The sequence below is a fragment of the Alosa sapidissima genome, chromosome 14, assembly GCF_018492685.1.
Source record: "Alosa sapidissima isolate fAloSap1 chromosome 14, fAloSap1.pri, whole genome shotgun sequence".
NCBI classification, from domain to species: domain Eukaryota; kingdom Metazoa; phylum Chordata; class Actinopteri; order Clupeiformes; family Clupeidae; genus Alosa; species Alosa sapidissima.
The window spans coordinates 13,543,179-13,564,227 of NC_055970.1; the positions used below are offsets into that span (position 1 = coordinate 13,543,179).

Genomic DNA, 21,049 nt, shown 5'->3' on the forward strand with positions numbered 1-21,049 from the left:
GTGAGAGAGCGAGAGAAGAGAGAGAGTGAGAGAGAGAGAGAGAGTGAGAGAGAGAGATAAACAGGGTCATAAGGTTGGCTGGAGTGCAGGCTGTGCTAAGGGATGATCCTCTAGATGGACACTCCATCTGGGCCTCGTCTGGCCCTGAGTCGCAGAGCTGCTGTGAAGCAGTGCATTGTGGGATAGCACTGCAGTCTGTGAGAGGGAGAAACATAAACACATACAGGCCTGTTTGTGGAAGCATTTGGCCTATTATCTGTGTGTGTGTGTATGTGTGTGTGTGTGTGTGTGCATGTGTGTGTGAGAGTGTGCATGTGTGAGTGTGTGTGCATGTGTGAATGTGTGCGTGCGTGCGTGCATGTGTGTGTGTGTGTGTGTGTGTGTGTGTGTGTGTGTGCATGTGTGAATGTGTGCGTGCGTGCGTGTGTGTGTGTGCATGTGTGAATGTGTGCGTGCGTGCGTGCATGTGTGTGTGTGTGTGTGTGTGTGTGTGCGTGCGTGTGTGTGTGTGTGTGTGTATGCCCAGCTTCAGCTCCTGAACTCCTGAGTGTTGCTAATGAAGTTAGGATGCTGTGCTGGAAATAATTGTGTCGACAGTCACATCCCTCAGCTTCTGCCACATCAAAAATGAATGACTGTGCTGACTGCTGTGTGTGTGTGTGTGTGTGTGTGTGTGTGTGTGTGTGTGTGTGTGTGTAAGTGTGTGAGTGAGAGAGAGAGGGAGACGGAGAGAGAGAGAGAGAGAGATGGAGCCTTGATATTCTGAAATTTAAACAAGATATCATATCAATATAGCCTTCAGTTGTTGCTTTGGGGAGAGAGGTGGAAGCAGAGAGATGCACATCACAACACAGCACAACACAACACAACACAACACAACACAACACAGCACAGCACAGCACAGCACAGCACAGCACAGCACAGCACAGCACAACACAACACAACACAACACAACACAACACAGCACAGCACAACACAGCACTCTGAAACAGAGAGAGAGAGTCATGAATGCACAGTGCCTCCCAGTAACTTCCCAGAAAGACCTGCAGAGGAACATTCATGTCAACACTGCTCACCTGTTATGGTGATACACACACACACACACATGTACACATCCAGACCTTATGCGGACACACACACACACACACACACAGGGCCCCTGTGTGATTGAGCTTTTTATTTCTCCATAATGGCCCCAACTGTCAAACGCTCGTGACAAACTGATGGGTCCGCCTGTAATCATTTGGCACGACGGCCTCTCTCTCACACACACACACACACACACACACACACACACACACACACACACACACACACACACACACACACACACAGCGGCCCCTAAATGCTGCCTTTCAGATGGTAATGGCACAGATCGCCATTCGTCTCTGCGCCCGTTTAGGAGGACTTGGCAGCGGCAACAGCTAACCTTTTAAAAGAAGCCTCCGGTAAACGACATCCTCTCATCACTCACACACACACACACACACACGCTCACACACACGCACATTACACACTCACACACGCACACTACACACACACACACTCGCACACCACACACACACACACACACGCACACCACACACACACACACACACGGAGCTGTCAAACTGTCAGAGGGCGCTGTGGATAAGGCAGTGTTGCGGATCAAACCGGTGATGCTAGAGAATGAGGATGGTAATGAGTGTGTGTGTGTGTGTGTGTGTGTGTGTGTGTGTGTGTGTGTATTATCCTTCCTTCAGACGGAGTCACCGCTGGCTTCATCTGAACATTAACAAACATGTTTTGGTGAGGAAGTGTGTTACCTCTCATGTATGACTGTGCGTGTGTGTGTGTGTGAGGGAGTGTGTACATCCTGCTGTGTGTGTGTGGTTGTGTCCCTCTCTCTCTCTCTGTGTGTGTGTATGTGTGGTTGCATCTCTCTCTCTCTCTCTCTCTCTCTCTCTCTGTGTGTGTGTGTGTGTGTGTGGAAATATTTTTTCCACCTGCCACTGTGGCTGGTGGATTCCAAAATCTACCAGCCACTCAACTTTTTTACCAGCCACTAGAGAAATGTGATATCATGGTTATAGTAGGCTACTTAAAATGATCACGGTTATCGGCATATTGCGATACACTAAAATGTGCTGAATTTTGCCCTAAACCTACAAGCACAGTAGCAACAAAACTAAAAGCCAACAGAACCACAATAATATGCCATAGTGTCATGTCATAAAAGTGGTGTGGCTCCTTTAAGACTCCGTTTGTGTGAGTTCTGGAGCATCCTATAATCGACTCTCCAACTTGATCTAACTATACTGTACATCATCTGATTTAAATATTTACAGGTATCAAGGCTATATTTAACATTTAGTATTTTTTTTCTGTTTGGCCTGTTATGAAATCATGCACTGAACAATAAATGCACAGCTCAGCTTTAGGAAACTTAATGCTTAGCATTTTGTGAAACTACATTGGAAAAACTCTGGTTTTCATATTTACAGTTATCTAGGCGATATTGTTAACATTTATTTTGTATTTGGCCGTATCGTGTATTACAACAGTCCAAAGTTAGAGATCCCGTAGACATCTGCTTCAATTTTAAAACCGGATTACTCTGGAACGGCTAATTGCATAACGGAATGCTTTACACCTTTGTGTTCGGTAAATTCTGCTGTTTATTCTGATATGTAGGCTAATCTCCTGAATGAAAGTTTGTAGGATATTCCACCACGACGAATGGGTGTGGAGATGTCCGCCTGTTTGCCTCATAGGTCTAAATAGAATGTCATCTTGTTTTCCATGAAGGTGTCGCGGGCCTGATTAAAATAGCTACGGGCCACTTCAAAAGACAAAATCGCGTGAGAATATTAGTCTGTTTAGATACAACGCAGATCCACGGATCTCACTAGATTTGTTTATGCAGTCATCCTGAAATAAGCTAGCAGTGGCACATGAAAGCATAGCGACAGTTTCTTAATGGTAGGCTAATGGCAAAAAGTGAAGCACTGCACCAGTGACTATAGGCTATGCTGCAGGTGGCGGCTCACTGGTAGTTGTTGAACTTCAAATCAGCGCGATTTACGGCTGGTAACGTTACATGATCCCTACAGACACTTTCTTATTTTTAACCGTCAATAACTATGAAAATTAGATCGGATCTGACTATTTGTGGTAGCCTATGTTAGCTCTATTTATCAAAACCGGCCCCAGCAATGAAGAAAAGTGATTGATAATAACTGACTGACTATTATTGTGTTACATGCTTCAAATGTAAAGCACTTTGAACTGAAATTCTGTGTATGAAAGGTGCTATACAAATAAAGCTTATTATTATTATTATTATTATTATTATTATTATTATTACACGCCACAGTGGCTGGTAAGTTGACCAAATTCAGCCGCCAGCGCACAAAACTACCCTGTTTGCATAGCCAAGGCTGAACCCACACACACACACATGCGCACAAAGACACATGCACGCACGCACATACACAAACACACACATGCACAGAAATACACACACACACACACAGCTGTTTTTTGCTGGTCTTTGCTGGTTTTCTTTCAGCTCTTGCTGGTCTTTGCTGGTGTAGCTGGTTGGGCCAGCAGGTGGACATGCTGGCGTGACCATCTGAGGAAGCTGGTCATGCTGGTTTGACCAGCCTGTCATGTGAGATACAGCTGGTGCAAGATGGTCATGCTGGTGACCAGCCTGTCAAGCTTGACATTGTTGGTGTAAGATGGTCATGCGGGTTTGCTACTGTAGAATGACCAACATAAGCTGGCATGGCCAGTTAAACCAGCAGTGTAGACCAGCAACACCAGCTAAAATGACCATCTTGAGGTGGTACGACAAGCAAAACCAGCTGAATTACCATCGTAAACTGCCTAAACCAGTTGAAGGTATGTTTTCACTACAGTTTTGCTGGTCTAGCAGGTCATCATAGGGTGGTCAAACAAGCTGGTCAACCAGCAAACCACCTTTAGCTGGTCAGGCTGTTTTTTTTAGCAGGATGGTCAGGCTGTTTTTTTAAGGGTGGCCACTGGTTGGATTTTGAAAAATGCAATCAAAAGTATTGTTCAATCCATTATCGGATTGGCTATTTGGAGAAAAAGGATGTTTGTGTGTGTGTGTGTGTGTGTGTGTGTGTGTGTGTCTATACCAGTGGTTTTCAAAGTGGGGGCCGGGGATGTGCCAGGGGGGCCTCAGCAAGTTGGAAGGAAAAATAAAAGCAACAAATAAATACATTTGAAAATGTTAACATATATCTATTACTATGAGGGTTGTTATACAATGCCATTATAATAATGTGTCACATACTGTATCTGAACATTATATTTTCCATGATAATGACTGGGATTAATAGTAGAGCGATAGCTCTCATATAGCAGAAAGCTCCAAATACAATTTTTACACACTGTATGCTCCATCGCGAAGTGTTTGAGGCTAAAATAATTATTAGGATTAGCTTAATGTATTTTTACATTTGCCGCAGTATTCTCGATGGGTTTAATAACACATCACGGGGGTCCTTGGCCAGAACCTAGTGGTATTTGGGGGGCCTTGTCGTGGAAAAGTTTGGGAACCCCTGGTCTATACCATCTGATGTGCTGCTGCTTTCTGAATCTTGTCTGAGAAATTATTGTTCAGTTGAAATAGGGTCCTTATGTATTTGTAAAGTTAAATATTGCAACAAACAAACAGGTAAATATTGCAACAAACATAAACAGGAAATTGTGTGAGAGAGTAAAACATCTATGTTCCAGTCCTTTTTGGATGATGCCATGCTGTCTCAAGATTAACCTTCTCTCACTCTCTCTCTCTCTCTCTCTCACTCTCTCTCTCTCTCTCTCTCTCTCTCTCTCTCTCTCTGTTCTGTCTCTTCATGCAGGATGGGATTGTAGAGAGCTTACGGATAAAGGGTATGTACACTACGGCTGTCTTTATTTCTGTCTCTGTCCCCCTCCCTCCCTCCCTCTCTCCCTCTCTTTCTCCCTCCCTCTTTCCCTCCCTCCATCTCTCTCCCTCCCTCCCTCCCTCTCCCTCACTCACTCACACTCTCTCTTTCTCCCTCCCTCTTTCCCTCCCTCCATCTCTCTCCCTCCCTCTCTCCCTTCCCTCTCTCTCTTTCTCCCTCCCTCTTTCCCTCCCTCCATCTCTCTCCCTCCCTCCCTCCCTCTCCCTCACTCACACTCTCTCTCTCCCTCCCTCCTTCCCTCTCTCTTTCTATCTCTTTCTCTCTCTCCCTTCCCTCTCTCTCTTTCTCCCTCCCTCTTTCCCTCCCTCCATCTCTCTCCCTCCCTCCCTCCCTCTCCCTCACTCACACTCTCTCTCTCCCTCCCTCCTTCCCTCTCTCTTTCTATCTCTTTCTCTCTCTCCTGTCCCCTCTCCGTGTGGTGGAATGTCAAATGCAACCCCCACCCAAAAATACATTCTCTCTCTTTCTCTCTCTCTTTCTCTCTCTTGTCCACATCCAAGCTGCATTCTCCTCTGTGTTTGAATTTGGATGTGTCTTAAACGTGGCAGTGTCTGTTGTGGTAAGGCTTAAAGTAGTATAGCATTTTGGGTGCAAAGAAAGGGTTGTCTGTCTGTCTGTGTGTGTGTGTGTGTGTGTGTGTGTGTGTGTGTGTGTGTGTGTGTGTGTGTGTGTGTGTGTGTGTGATGAGTGTGTCTGTGTGTGTGAAAATGATCTCACATTCTGTAAGCACTGTCCTCCAGCTCTTGAAACCCTAACTAAATAAAAGAGTGCAGCATTTTGAGATGGAATGTTGTTTACTGTGTGGTGTGTGCGTGCTTGTGTGTTTGTGCGTGCATGCGTGCATGTGTGTTTGTGCGTGCGTGTGTGTGTGTGTGTGTGTGTGTGTGTGTGATGTGGGTGCGTGCGTGCGTATGTAACAGAGCTGGAGGTGAGGCTGTAATAGGTAGCCTTATTCAGGTGACAGCCACTGGCCTCTCTGTGTGGAGAAGACCCCTCTTGTATTGCTGCGGTAACGAGATGCCATGGGATGGGATGGGATGGGTTGTGGGGTAACTCAGAGAGGGCTTTCCTGCCTGTGTTGCCCCAGTACGGGGCATGACTTAGACTGTAGAGGGGCATTCTCATACAGGGACTAACTGCCTGTGTCTCTTTCTTTCCATTATTTTATGACACTTTATGACACTTTCTGTCTCCATCTCCCCTCTATGTGCCGTGTCTGTCTCTGGTTTCTCTTTCTCTCTTTTCATTTTTACATTCATCTATCCATTCTCGTTCTCTCTCCTTTTTCCTCTGTTGTTGGTCAGAGAGCACTTGTTTGCTATGTCTGTGCCATATCTTTCTCATTTATCTGGTATCAGAAAAACTGTGAAAAGACTAAATGAATTGAGTAAAAAATAATTTCTCCCAAGATGTAACTGTCATGCCATGTAAGACCTACAGTAAGCACCTAGACATGACAAATTTCATTGAACTACAACTTGTCATTTTTCATTGAAATAGACAACTTGGACTTGTCAGCTTTTGTACTGCTTTCTTCACCAAATATAGCCTGGAAAATCCAGACCCTGGTAATCTAGAAAGATTAAGGGTCTGGCCACGAACAATGTAATGGCCCAACTAGAGGAGCGGCACCAAGCATGCATTTGAAAATCTCACTGCACGCAATTGGATAATGTTTACTCTGAATGATTCCGGACTTCGACGCACTTGGATAACACTACGACCAATGTTGCGCTGTGGTCATCAGTTTAGCTCGCCTCTGGACAACCTATATCAGATACGCCGAGTTCCCCGGGATGCAAAGGGGTAAAAGTGCATCATTGCTCACTGCCAGAGTGTCTCGCAGAGACAATTCCATTGTGCTCTCGCGAGAACTCCGGGAACAGGGTAGAACAGGGTACACCAAATATGCAATACAGTACTTTGTCTAAATGTGCCTTAGATCCATACTTGCAAATAGCAACACAGAACAGACATGGTATCTTTTATGGATATGAATGATTGCTGATTGAATAATTGTGCAAAGGAGTTTCACACAGGTCTATCAGCAATTCAGACTTATGAAAAGATTCTCTGCCATCTGTAAATAGATGTTTTCCTTTTGTTTAGCACAGGGAAACCAATAGACTTTGGGGTCTTTGAATGAAATCTGTGTTAACTTTTTTGCAAAAAGGTGTGAGAAATGTGTGAACCCAATGAAAACGTGTAAGCACATTTGCAAGAGATGACTTCTGCTGTGCAAAGAAGGTGTTCATGAAGACAAAGTGGATCCCAGTTTCTTTAAGCAGGTCAAAGCAATCGAGATCTTGAGGCCTGTTGTGATTACGAGGTTAAGGGTGTGGCCTAGAGAGTGTGTTGGCCCTTGGACATGCTGAGTTAGGCTGACCATGTCTAGTAGCACCATAAGGTCCTTTGTATACTTATCCGTGTGCAAGTTCAGACTGTCCATGTGCAAGTTTAGACTGTCCATGTGCAAGTTCAGATCTCCTGATATATTAATATAGTCAAATTCTATACAGATGATTAACAGCAGTTTTGCAGACAGTGTGTGTGTGAGGAGAGTGCTTGTGTGTGAAAGCATCTCTGTGTCTGTATGTGAGGAGAGCGCTTGAGGAGCTGTGTGTGTGTGTATGTGTTTGTGTGTGTGTGTGTGTGTGTGTGTGTGTGTGTGAGAGAGAGAGGATAGCTTGTGTGTGTGGATGCCAGCCTGAAGTCTCATTACACTCTGCACAACAGGAGAAAGAGTTACCAGAGAACAAAGCAGATAAATAATTCAACTTTGTCTGCCTTCTCTCTTAGTGTGTGTGTGTGTATGTGTGTGTGTGTGTGTGTATGTGTGTGTGTGTGTGTGTGTGTGTGTGTGTGTGTGTGTGTGTGTGTGTGTCTGTATCTTGAGGGTGTTTGTTCAGCACCACACAGACTTGACAGCTCCTCTCCGTGCCTGTTGAGTCGCTGCGCTGGGATTGGTTGGGAGATTGGTTGGGAGTTGGGACGCTGACGGAGCTAGTTAATGTTATTTCCCTCCACCCTGCCCCTCCACCACACTCCTCCACCCTGCCCCTCTGCTCCATGCAGTGGGGGATTATTTTTAATAGGTGCTTTAAATTATTCACTATCAAGAGAGCGCTCTATTACGGCCTAATTAGCCTCCACAATGGAGACGATTAAAGATTTGGGCGCATATGAACGTGGGCTGTGCACAGAGATGTTGACGTTGACTGTGATGTTCATTATGCCTGCTTGGCTCTGACGTTATCCCGCACAGACGGGTGAGGCGCTACCACTACCAGTACACACACACACACACACACACAGACACACACAGACACACAGACACGGTGAGACGCTGCCACTACCTACAGGATGTCTTATAAAACAACAGCGAGGGAGACAAACTGAAACTAGCTGTCAAAATACACAAAGACTCAGAGGGAAGAGTGTGGGGGGGGGGGGGGACAGTGGGAGACAGGAACGAGAAAAAGGGAAAGATAGGAAGAGAGGAAGAGATGGAAAGAGGAAGAGAGGGAGAGAGGAAGAGAGGAAGAAAGGGAGAGAGAGGGAGGATGAGAGGAGAGAGAAAGCGAGGGAGAGAGGAAGAGAGGAAAAGAAAGGGGATGATATGATAGAGAAAGAGAGGGAGAGGAGTGTGGGGCTCTTTGGGTCTGAATGTGGCGAGAGAGCATGGATATGATTTATTGTCTAAAAGGAAAAGAGAAGGAGTGTGTGTGTGTGTTTGGGGGGGGGTATCCTGACAGTGGTAGTTGAATAGTAATTGGAATTGCAAATTAGAGCTGTGTCATGTTCCCCTGACACATACACACACATGCAATTTTCTATTTTTACTCCTATTCTCGGCAAAAAATCTCTTACAGTGATCAGATAGGGCACTCACAAAGGCAGCCATCACCCAGTGTGTGTGTGTGTGTGTACCGTATGTATGTGTGTGTATATGTATGTATGTGTGTGTACTGTATGTGCGTGTATGTGTGTGTGTGTGTCTGTGTGTATATGTGTGTGTGTGTGTATGTATGCGTCTGCATGTGTGTACATGCGTGCGTGCGCTCGCGTGTGCGTGTGCGCTTGTGTGTGTGTGTGTGTGTGTGTGTTTGAGTGCTTGTATGAGTGAGTGTGTATGTGTGTGTGTGTGTGTATGTGTGTTTGAGGGCTTGTATGAGTGAGTGTGTATGTGTGTGTATGTGTATATGTGTGGGTCCGGGTAAAATACACACAGCACAACAAATACAAAATATAGGGTTTATTTCTGATAGATTCTTAGTTGACTATTTAAAATATGTGAAAGAAAGAAAATACAGTATTTTTCAAATAAAAGGGTAATGCAATGTGACCTGTATTTATCCCAAAATCCACTTACCTGTTAGCAATACTGGACCAGGTAATACAGCTAAACTTCTCAAAAATCTCTATTCTCAAAAATTCCTATTTCCTAAGCCTTGCGGTCCCTAAACAAAATCTCTAGTATGTCTTAACTAACTGCTTTATTGCAGGAGCTAAATCTTTAAGCCCAAATACCCAAAGAGAACAAAAAGATTGTTCACTTATGAACTCAGTGTGGATTTCACATCCAGCTATTATACCAACATGACTAGGTTACAATGCACATTTCTCCCAATAAAGAATACGGCAGTGGCAATGCTGTCAAAGGAAAATATTCCCATTAGTCTACTTTCTAGCACTGTCATTAATGCATTCAATTAGTTTGTGAACTCTTATCTAAACACATATACTTACTTCTACATGAACTAGCGAATTCATGCAACCTTAGGTCTCTAGCTAGCGGACATGAGTCCTGGACAATCCATCCTCATCTTCGGGTTACAGATCAAAATGCAAACTTACTGTCCCAAGATATAAACTCATTAACATCTAATCTCTTAGATTTCATTCAACCTGCACACTTGCAACATGCATCTCATTGCTGATGACATCATACTGGCATGCACGTTCTTAAAGGGACCTTGTGTTTTACCCTAAACATCATATATGCTGTACAGCAGATTACCCATTCCAAGTGAACCTTTTATCACCTGGCTACATGTGTGTGTATGTGTGTGTGTGTATGTGTGTGTATGTGTGTGTGTGTGTGTCATCACCCACACCCCTCCCACTATAGACCTGATGAGCCTGATGATGTTTCCCAGACAGGAACATTCTAGAACATTCTTGCCCAGTCACGACCCCTGTTCCCTAGAGACGGGCAGGAACCCTGTCCAACAGTAAAATAAAGTGGAGTGTGTGTGTGTGTGTGTGTGTGTGTGTGTGTGTGTGTGTGTGTGTGTCTGTATGTGTGCGTGCGTGTGAGTGTGTGCATGTGTGTGGATGATTATGTGTGTGTATGTGTGTGTGGATGAGTGTGTGCGTGCATGTGCATGTGCATGTGCATGTGAGTGTGTGCGTGCGTGTGTGTGTGTGTGTGTGTGGATGACTATGTGTGTGCGTGCGTATGAGTGTGTGCGTGTGTGTGTGCTCTCCATGAAACAGTCCTTTAAATCACTCTCTGTCCCCAACTGCAGTGTGAGTCTTTGTTCTTCTCGCCTTTCTGGAAAGAACACACACTCCCTGTAGTTCTAATCAGCCTGCACACACACACACACACACACACGCACACACACACACACACACACACACACACTCCCTGTAGTTCTAATCAGCCTGCTAGGGATGAGTTGCTGTTTGTAAAGGAGTAATGAAGACATGGGATTGGGAGCCAGGACTGGTGTGTGTGTGTGTGTCCGTGTGTGTGTGTCTGTGTGTGTGTGCGTGCGTGTGAGTGTGTGTGTGCATGTGTGGATGAGTATGTGTGTGCCTGTGTGTGTGTGTGTGTGTGGATGATTATGAGTGTGTGCATGCATGTGCGTGCATGTGCGTGTGTGTGCGTGTGAGTGTGTGTGTGCGTGTGACTGTGTGTGCGTGTGTGGATGAGTATGTGTGTGCCTGTGTGTGTGTGGATGAGTGTGTGTGTGTGTGTGGATGACTATGTGTGTGCGTGCGTGTGTGTGTGCTCTCCATGAAACAGTCCTTTAAATCACTCTCTGTCCCCAACTGCAGTGTGAGTCTTTGTTCTTCTCGCCTTTCTGGAAAGAACACACACTCCCTGTAGTTCTAATCAGCCTGCACACACACACACACACACACACACACACACACTCCCTGTAGTTCTAATCAGCCTGCTAGGGATGAGTTGCTGTTTGTAAAGGAGTAATGAAGACATGGGATTGGGAGCCAGGACTGGTGTGTGTGTGTGTGTGTGTCTGTGTGCGTGTGTGTGTGTCAGGGTTCCCACACCTTTCTTCAAGTTAAAGGTCTTTTCAAAGGATTTTCCAGAGGTTGACTTTCAAGGACTCCGCATGGCTTTGTTTGAGACAGCGACCATGTTAGTGTGTGTGTGTGTTTGTTTGAGACAGCGGACCGCGTGTGTGTGTGTGTGTGTGTGTGTGTGTGTGTGTGTGTAAGACAGTGAACAGTGTTAATGACCTTTGCAGCATGGATACTTTTATAATGAGGACCAGCACCATTTGCAGAAGTTCACAAACAACCATTAAGAGAGGAGGGACGTCTGAATGGGTGAACTCTCTTCAACACTTCTGCATTGTGTGTGTGCGTGTGTGTGTATGTGTTTGTCTGTGTGTATGGGTGTGTGTGTGTGTGTGTGTGTGTTTGTGTGTGTGTGTGTGTGTGTGTGTGTCTGTGTGTATGGGTGTGTGTGTACGTGTGAGAGTGTGTGTGTGTGTGTGTGTGTGTAGGCTGGTCTGATGTGTCCGTGCCCTGGCCAAGAGCACAGAAAAGTGAGTGGACAGTGCAGTGAAGGAGTAGAACTGTGGGAACGCCGTCGTGCCAGTAGAACTGTGAGAACGCCTTCACGTCAGTAGAACTGTGAGAACGCCGTCGCGTCAGTAGAACTGTGAGAACGCCGTTGTGTCCTGCGACCCACTTAGAACCCTGTAGCGCGTCAGGTAGGATCTGACCGGATCCTGCGACCCGCTTAGAACCCTGTAGCGTAGCAGCCAGACAGACGGCACAGAATGTCCTGGAAGCCAAGCCACTGGCCGCTCTGAGCGAGTCACTGGTCACTGGTTCTGACAGACAACTCCCCTGAGAGCCACGACACGGGCAAACCCCCCCCCCCCCCAAACACACACACACACACACACACACACACACACACACACACCCACACACACACACACACACACACACTCCCCTGAGACACGGACCGGACATGGTGAACACACTGCTGTCCATGTGTGCTCAGTGTCACACTCTGCTTTCCAGTCTTATTCTACTAACACACTCTGCTGACCAGTCTTATTCTACTAACACACTCTTCATGTGGAGATCTTGCCCCAACTGTATGCAATGTGAGTGAGCGTCAGCATCAAAAAACAGTTCAATTATTTTATTTGCAACTAGAATGTCCTAACTGAAAATTAAATTATTTAATTTGCAATTAGAATCTCCAAACTGCGAGTGTTAGAGTGCCGTGCAGCTCAAAGAGGCGAAGCATTTTCAGCAGAACTTTTATTGGGTACCTTGTTTCTATTTTCTTTCTGTTGTTTGCGTTGTTCTGCTATATGGCTGGAAGAGCTTATTTAACAGATTCAGAGAGGATTCAATGCTATGCAACAGTCAGACACTCGCATGCAGTGAGGAGAAGTTGTCACTCTGCAAATACTGTAGAACTCTCTAGAACTCTGCTGTTAAACTCTGTTGTGCTGATAGAACTCTCCAGAACTCTGCTGCTGTAGCTGAGCTCAGCTGACATGTCAGACAGACAGACAGACAGACAAACGGACAGACAGGCAGACATGCAGAGAGACAGACAAGCAGGCGGACAGGCAGGTGCACAGGCAGACAGGCAGACAGAGAGGCAGATAGACAGACAGACAGGCAGGCGGACAGGCAGACAGATCTTCACTCTGAGCTTTGCTGTGTAGGTGCTCACTGGAAACATTATGCCCATAGACGGACTTCAGAATGTACGTTAGTGGTGCCCGTAGGCATTAGATACGTACATACCGCAATGGGCTTCAGAATGTACGTTAGTGGTGCCCATAGACAATACGTACATACTGTACCGCATTGGGCTTCAGAATGTATGTTAGTGGTGCCCATAGACAGTAAGATGTTGCCCCCAGCAATATGGTGGCCATGTTAATGTATGCCACCTAATAGAACTCAACGGACAATGTGGTATCTAGGTTTCTAATATCTATGATTATGCCTGCTACTTTCAAACACTTCCTCTTCCTCTGCACTAAAGAACAAGTAGCTGTCCCCTTCAGCTGCAGAAATGTCACTGTCCCCTTCAGGGCAGGAGTCGTCGTGCAGCGCTATACAGTTACAAAGGCACCCATCTCTGTGCTTGAATCCTCCTAGGACCTCAAATCACATTAGGTGTGAACAGAGCAGCGTGTATTAATCTGCCACAAGCACAAGTCTTCTGAGCCAGCAGTGTGTGTTACGAGAACGAGTCTTCAGATTGCATTCTTTCTCTTGGCTTTTGGCAAAGATTGTCTACTAATTACAGTACATTTATAAGCAAGCAACAAGCTTTTTTATTTTCAATTCTTTCCTGAGAATGATCTCATAAAGGAAGATTTGGAATGTGTGAACATCTAAAAGGCCACCATCCATTAAAGTTCTGCATCTGTGAGCTCCTGCCTTGTGAACTAGAGGTGGGTTCATTACTGACCGGGTGCCACCAAAATCCACCAGATACGTGATGAAAAACGAACACATTTATCCCATCACCTGGCAACACGCAAATGGAAAGAAATCTTTTTAATATTCTTGCTACCAGACATCACCTCAGGAGGGGCTTTAAAAAACACTGCAAAAGTCAATATTAGCATGAGCTGAATATTCATGAAGTGAAAATGTTGTGTACAAGAGGGACTAGCTGAGTCCGGCGAGTGTTTGCGCTGCAGCGCTAATGAATGTGGAGAGAGGAGCTTATGGGCCCTACAGGAGCTGCTGGAGGGAGTGCAGGCAGCCCTCTGTGATAACCGGCTAGCCTAGCGCCTGACAGGCAGCCCTGTGTGATAACCAGCTAGCCTAGCGTCTGACAGGGAGCCCTGTGTGATAACCAGCTAGCCTAGTGCCTGACAGGCAGTCCTGTGTGATAACTAGCTAGCCTTACAAAACCTAATATTCTGTGTTATGGTTGTGCCGGAGGGTCAGAAACACATACTGTAACAGCGTTGAGTACAGAGGCCTATGTGCTCATGAAAGGTGGACAGATGGCCACACACATGCCAAAAATCTGAACAAATGTCCAAAATGCTAGCCTAGAAATCTAGCTAGCAACTCTCTGTTGGCTTGCGAGCTGGAAAAATTAAACTTCGATAGGGCCAATGACATTTTGTATAGAGACTTTAGGCGGGCTTAAAATAATGATTGATGGCAGAGTTGCAACGGTTTGGCTTGAATTCTGCTACTTGAAAACAAAGAAGATGGATGTGGCTGTTGGCGAACAGCGTGACACGAGTTAAGCTTTTAAGCTTAAGTTGGCAAAAGTTTGAACTAGCCAACTAGCTCCGCTGGTGGGAAAACGGTGGTGCCAACGGTGAGTGCCCAGACCCTACATTTTAATGTGGGTCTGGCTCGTCAGGCTACCAAAATGCAGGACACACTGCAAAACTGGATGAAATCCGGACAGACCATATGTGTGATAACCAGCTAGCCTAGCGCCCCTCAGGCAGTCCTGTGTGTGTGATGACTAGCTAGCCTAGCGCCCATCCTGTGTGGGTGATGACTAGCTAGCCTAGCGCCCATCAGGCAGTCCTGCGTGTGATGACTAGCTAGCCTAGTGCCCATCAGGCAGCCCTGTGCGTGTGTGATGACTAGCTAGCCTAGTGCCCATCAGGCAGTCCTGCGTGTGATGACTAGCTAGCCTAGTGCTTCACTTCACACCTCTGTGTCTGTCTGCTCAGGAGCTCTCCAGTAGTAACATGGAGGAGTGGTGGCTCTCTCATTCTCTCTCCCTCTTTCTTTCTTCCATTCCCCCTCTCTCTCATTCTCTCCTTCCTTCCCTCCTGTTCTCTCACTCTCTCTCTCTCCCCTTCCCTCTCTCTCTCATTCTCCCTCCCTTCCTCCCTCTCTTTCTCTGATGCTCTCTCTTTCCTCTCCCTGTGTTCCTCAGTAAGCAGGAGATATTTCATTTCATCTTAGAGTGGCCAAACGCCTATTGTGCCCCATAAAAACAAGCACACATTTATCAGCGAGCGCTTCAGTCAGTGTGCAGCTTCAATGCAAAGTTTGCACACTGAATCAGTCATTCACACCCCACCCCCCCTCTAGCCAGCGCATCTCTCATTCACACACACCCCTTGCCGACGCATCTCTCGTTCTGTGTGCGTCTGAGCGAAAAGGCCGGTTCTGTGCTGGCAAGGGCACTCTGGGAAACATAGCACTCAGGCGGCGCTCTGCACTCAGCACTGTGGCCGCTAAATTATAAATGGTCCAGGTGGCCTTCTGCTGCTTTAGTGCCTGGTACTTCACCGTCTCTAAACACTCCGTGCTCTCTCTCTCCATCTCGAAACACTCTGTGCTCTCTCTGTCTCTAAACACTCTGTGCTCTCTCTTTCCATCTCGAAACACTCTGTGCTCTCTCTCTTCTCTCTCCGTCTTTAAACACTCTGTGCTCTCTCTCTCTCTCTCTCTCTCTCTCCCCATATTAACTCCTCCCACATACTCTCTTATTTCTTTCTGTTTGTACTCTGTCCCCTTGGGTCTGTCTTTCACCCTCTCTATTTCTCTCCCATTGGGTCTGTCTTTCACCCTCTCTTTCTCTATCTCTCTCTCCCCTTGGGTCTGTCTTTCACTCTCTCTCTCTCTTTCTCTCTCTCTCTCTCTCTCTTTCTCTCCCCTTGGGTCTGTCTTTCACTCTCTTTCTTTCTCTCCCCTTGGGTCTGTCATTCATCCTCTCTCTTTCTTTCTCTCCCCTTGGGTCTGTCTTTCACCTCGCCTTCCTCTCCATCTCATTTATCTTTTCTTCCATCTTTCTCTTCCTTTTTTCTGCAATCTTTCTATCTTCCCCCTTTTCTTTGTTTTCCATCACTCCCTTTATTGGTTGTCTGTCAAGTTCAGATTTATTAGCATGAAAATAAAGTATTTATTGGAATATCAAAAGCATTCTCAGGAATACATGTATGGGTCTAGAACAGTAACAAGTGTATGGGTCTAGAACACATATATGGGTCTCTAGAACAGTAACACATATATGGGTCTCTAGAACAGTAACACATGTGTGGGTCTAGAACAGTAACACATGTGTGGGTCTAGAACAGCAACACATGTGTGGGTCTAGAACAGCAACACATGTGTGGGTCTCTAGAACAGTAACACATGTGTGGGTCTCTAGAACAGTAGAGAGAGGAGGGAGAGAGAGAGAGAGAGAGAGGGAGAGATAGAGGAGTTTGGAGTGTCTGGATGGAGAAAGATACAAAGAGAGAGACAGCCAGGGGGCGATGGTCTAACTGAGGCGATGGCCAGGGGGCGATAGTCTGCGCTGTGATGGTTGCGGTGGGCACGGACTGTGGCAGAGCTGGGCACTGGTCCCTGAGTGCCAATCTCCTCACGTGGGAGGGGGTTCCGCTGCTGAACTGGGTACATGTTGCCATGACAACACAGAATGTTAAGTGCCCCCCGCCACCCTTCACCGACTAGTCAGTAGCAGAGCAATCACACTAGCAACACATAGAGAAAAAGACATGGGCCCACACACACACACACACACACACCATGCCCTAAGCGCGCGCGCACGCGCACACACACACACACACACACACACACTGCCCACACTGGACGCTCCCTGCAGTCACTGCTGCTGATGAAATTACGACTGCTGACACATTCAAGGCTGCGAGCACAAATCCCACAGCAGACACCATCAAAACGCCCAGCATGGCGACACACACACACACACACACGAGAGAGACACCATCAAAATGCCCAGCATGGCGACACACACACACTCACATGAGAGAGATACCATCAAAATGCCCAGCATGGCGCCACAGACAGCAAAGAACTCTGAGGCACATCAGGGCCACATCTGGGCTGCATCAGGGTTACATCAAGGCCACATGAGGGCCTCATCAGGGCCACATCAGGGCCACATCAGGGCCAATCTGTCGTCAGCTGCTGTTTGGAAAACTGCCATAGGGAAGACAGCTCAATGCTGCTAAATGATCAGTGGGAGCTCGCTGAAGAGTTTACAATTAGCGGCGTGTAGCGTAGCAAGGCATTACAAACAGGCCCCCCCAACACACATGCCAGAGCAGAATGCCAACAAGCCAGCAAACAATCATCTGGGGCTCGACCGCCCCTCACCACACCACAGGATGCTCTACAAGGCCAGTGTGTGTGTGTGTGTGTGTGTGTGTGTGTGTGTGTGTGTGTGTGTGTGTGTTTGTATGTGAGTGTCAGACACCAAACAGGACGAGGACCACAAAAGCGTCACGTTCAAAAGTTTATTTAAGGGTTGGGGGTTAAGGGGGTTTCAGGGGTTCCGGGGGGGGTACAGGAGTTCCAAGAGTCTGCGTGTGTGTGTTCCCCCAGTAGCCGAACAGCGATGGCAGGAGCTGGATGATCCGGGAAGTCCTGGGGGAAACACACACACAACAGCAATTGAAACGAAGCAGCAGTACAGTCAAGGACTAGGCGGTATTCGTAGAAGAGGGACGGAAGGCAGGTCAAGATTACCGGGGCTGGAGAACACAGAAGTAGTCGAGCGGGTCCGGGATCACAGGCAAAGAGTCAGAGGCGTTTTCAAAAACAGGCAGGTAACTGGTGCTGGTTGCAGACGATCTGACAAGTGTGGACTGAAAAGCAAGGCTTTATATAGAGGGCATGATGAGTGGTGAATGCAGTGCAGCTGGTAGGTAACGAGGGTGAGGCAGAGCAGAGCAGGAACAGGTGGAGGTCATCAGACTTCAATCAGCACGTGTTACCAGGCAGAGAGAGAGCTCATGACAGAACCCCCCCCCTAAGGGACGGCCCCAGAAGTCCCCAAGAGTGACACCACGTCGGGAGGGCGGAGGGGAGCCGGTGGAGGGCTAGAATTCCTCCGAGCGGTCCGAGTGAACATCCTCATCCTCGGAGGGAGCTGGAGGGTCGTGGACAGAAGACGGGACAGGTACCGAGACAGGGTCAGGGTCAGGCACATGACAGGAAGCCGGGCGGGCAGGACGGTTAGGGACCCCTCTGGGGCGGCCCCTACGGATTGCAGGTTGATCAGGATGCAGACGGTGGAAGTCGGCGATGAGTGTCCGGTCCACAATCCGACTGGCTGGCACCCAGGTTCTCTCCTCAGGTCCATAGCCCTCCCAGTCGACGAGATACTGGAGGCCCCTACCTCGCCGTCTGGACCGAAGCAGGCGTCGAACGGTGTACACCAGCCCACCGTCAACGAGGCGAGGAGGAGGAGGAGGAAGCGGCACGGGGACCAGCGGGCTTTCATGCGTCGGCTTGACTTTCGAAACATGGAAAGTAGGGTGCACCCTCATGGAGGTTGGCAACTGGAGCCGGACTGCGGTTGGGCTGATGACCCTCTGGATAGGGAACGGGCCGAGGAATCGAGGTGCCAGTTTACGCGATTCCACCCGCAGTGGGAGATCCTTGGCTGACAGCCACACCTTCTGGCCAACACGGTAGGCGGGTGCCGGCGATCTTCGGCGGTTAGCCCCAGTGGCATAGCTGACAGCTGACTTGAGTAGCGTGGCACGAGCTTGTGACCAGGTACGACGGCAACGGCGGGCATAGGCGAGGGCAGACGGGCAGGACACATCTCCTTCCTGGCTGGGGAACAGGGGGGGCTGGTAGCCATACACACACTGGAAAGGTGACATACCAGTGGCAGAGCAGGTGAGGGAGTTGTGAGCATACTCTATCCACATCAGTTGTTGTGCCCAAGCCTGGGGTTTGCGAGAAACCATGCACCGCAGCGCCTTCTCCAGCTCCTGGTTTGCCCGCTCGGACCATTGGACTGGGGGTGGAACCCAGAGGTGAGACTCACTGTGGCCCCTAGAAGACGGCAGAACTCCTTCCAGAATGTAGAGGTAAATTGCGGGCCTCGGTCAGAGACAACATCCCTGGGCAGCCCGTGTAGACGGAAGACATGATCAAGAACAGCCTGGGCAGTCTCTCTGGCAGATGGCAGTTTAGGGAGGGGAATGAAGTGTGCCATCTTGCTGAACCGGTCAACCACAGTGAGAATGACAGTCATCCCACCTGATGGTGGGAGGCCAGTTACAAAGTCCAAGGAGACGTGGGACCAGGGTCGTGTGGGCACAGGCAAGGGCTGGAGTAAACCAGCGGGGGGGCGAGTGGAGGACTTGTTCTGATTGCAGGTGGGGCAGGCACGGACGAATTCTCGGACATCCCTTCTCAAAGAAGACCACCAGAAGCGCTGGGCAAGGAGATGGCAGGTGCGGGCGGAGCCCGGGTGGCAGGCAAGGCGGGAGTTGTGTCCCCACTGTATGACCCGGGACCTCAAATTATCTGGGACGAAGAGACGACCGTCTGGGCATGCACTGGGACTGGGATGGTCACGGAGGGCCTCTTGAATTTCCTCCTCGATATCCCAGGTCAGGGCAGCTACGACGCAGGGATCGGGCAGAATTGATGCAGGTTCCTGGGAAGGGGCGTCATCCTTATGAAACTGACGGGAGAGAGCGTCCGGCTTGGTGTTCCGAGAACCTGGGCGGTATGACAGGGTGAAGTTGAATCTGGTGAAAAACAAGGCCCAGCGGGACTGTCTGGGGTTAAGACGTTTGGCATTGCGGATGTATTCGAGGTTTTTGTGATCGGTCCAGACCAGGAACGGAACTGTGGACCCCTCCAGCCAGTGACGCCACTCCTCCAGGGCAAGCTTGACAGCCAACAGCTCACGGTTTCCAACATCATAATTGCGCTCTGCAGGTGAAAGCCGGCGAGAGAAAAATGCACAGGGGTGCAACTTGTTGTCCTCCTCTGCCCGTTGAGAGAGTATGGCCCCGACTCCCACGTCTGAGGCATCCACCTCGACAACGAACTGCCGGTCTGAATCCGGCATCTGGAGGATGGGGGCAGTGGTGAACCGGGCCTTGAGGGTATGAAAGGCTGTGTTGGCCTCTGGGGTCCAGAAAAAGGGGTGTTTGATGCTGGTCAGAGCTGTGAGGGGAGCGGCGACGGAGCTGTAGTTCCGGATGAATTTCCGGTAGAAATTGGCAAAACCGAGGAATTGCTGCAGCTTCTTCCTATTCCCCGGAACTGGCCAGGAGGTAACTGCCGAGACCTTTGCGGGGTCCATCTGGATATTGCCTTCAGCGACGATGTATCCCAGGAATGACACAGTCTGAGCATGGAACTCGCATTTCTCCGCCTTGACATAGAGAGAGTTCTCCAGGAGCCGTCGAAGAACCAGCTGGACATGACGGGTGTGTTCGGACAGAGTTCTGGAGAAAATTAAGATGTCGTCCAGGTACACGAAGACGAATTTATTCAGCATGTCCCGCAGCACATCATTCACCAGCGCCTGGAATACCGCTGGGGCGTTGGTGAGGCCAAATGGCATTACCAGGTACTCATAATGGCCGGTGTGGGTGTTGAATGCAGTCTTCCACTCGTCACCCTCCCTTACTCGCACTAGGTGGTAAGCATTTCTAAGGTCCAGTTTGGTGAAAATAGTGGATCCCTGGAGCAATTCAAAAGCAGAGGTGAGTAAAGGCAGAGGGTACCGGTTCTTCACTGTGACATCATTCAGACCTCGATAATCAATGCAGGGGCGAAGAGAACCATCTTTCTTTCCCACAAAGAAGAACCCGGCACCAGCAGGAGAGGAAGACGGGCGGATGAGTCCAGCTGCCAGGGAGTCCCTGATGTAATCCTCCATAGTTTTTCTTTCAGGAGGGGATAGTGAGTAGAGGTGACCTTTGGGTGGAGCAGTCCCAGGGAGGAGATCAATGGCACAGTCGTACGGACGGTGTGGGGGCAGAGATGTGGCTTTGGTCTTGTTGAACACCTCTCGGAGGCCATGGTAACATTCAGGGACATTAGAAATGTCGGGGGCAGTGCTGGGGGGTACTGAG

At 48.3% G+C, this 21,049-nt stretch overlaps 1 protein-coding gene across 2 annotated transcripts in view; it reads left to right on the top strand.

Annotated features, from left to right (window-relative positions):
- fstl5 (follistatin-like 5) overlaps positions 1-21,049 on the top strand; it is a 185,338-nt gene that overhangs the window by 45,721 nt on the left and 118,568 nt on the right. For both annotated transcript variants that reach the window (XM_042062277.1, XM_042062278.1), the window contains exon 3: positions 4,875-4,905. In XM_042062277.1, the coding sequence (XP_041918211.1) occupies positions 4,875-4,905 (31 nt within the window). The remainder of the gene's footprint in view (positions 1-4,874; positions 4,906-21,049) is intronic.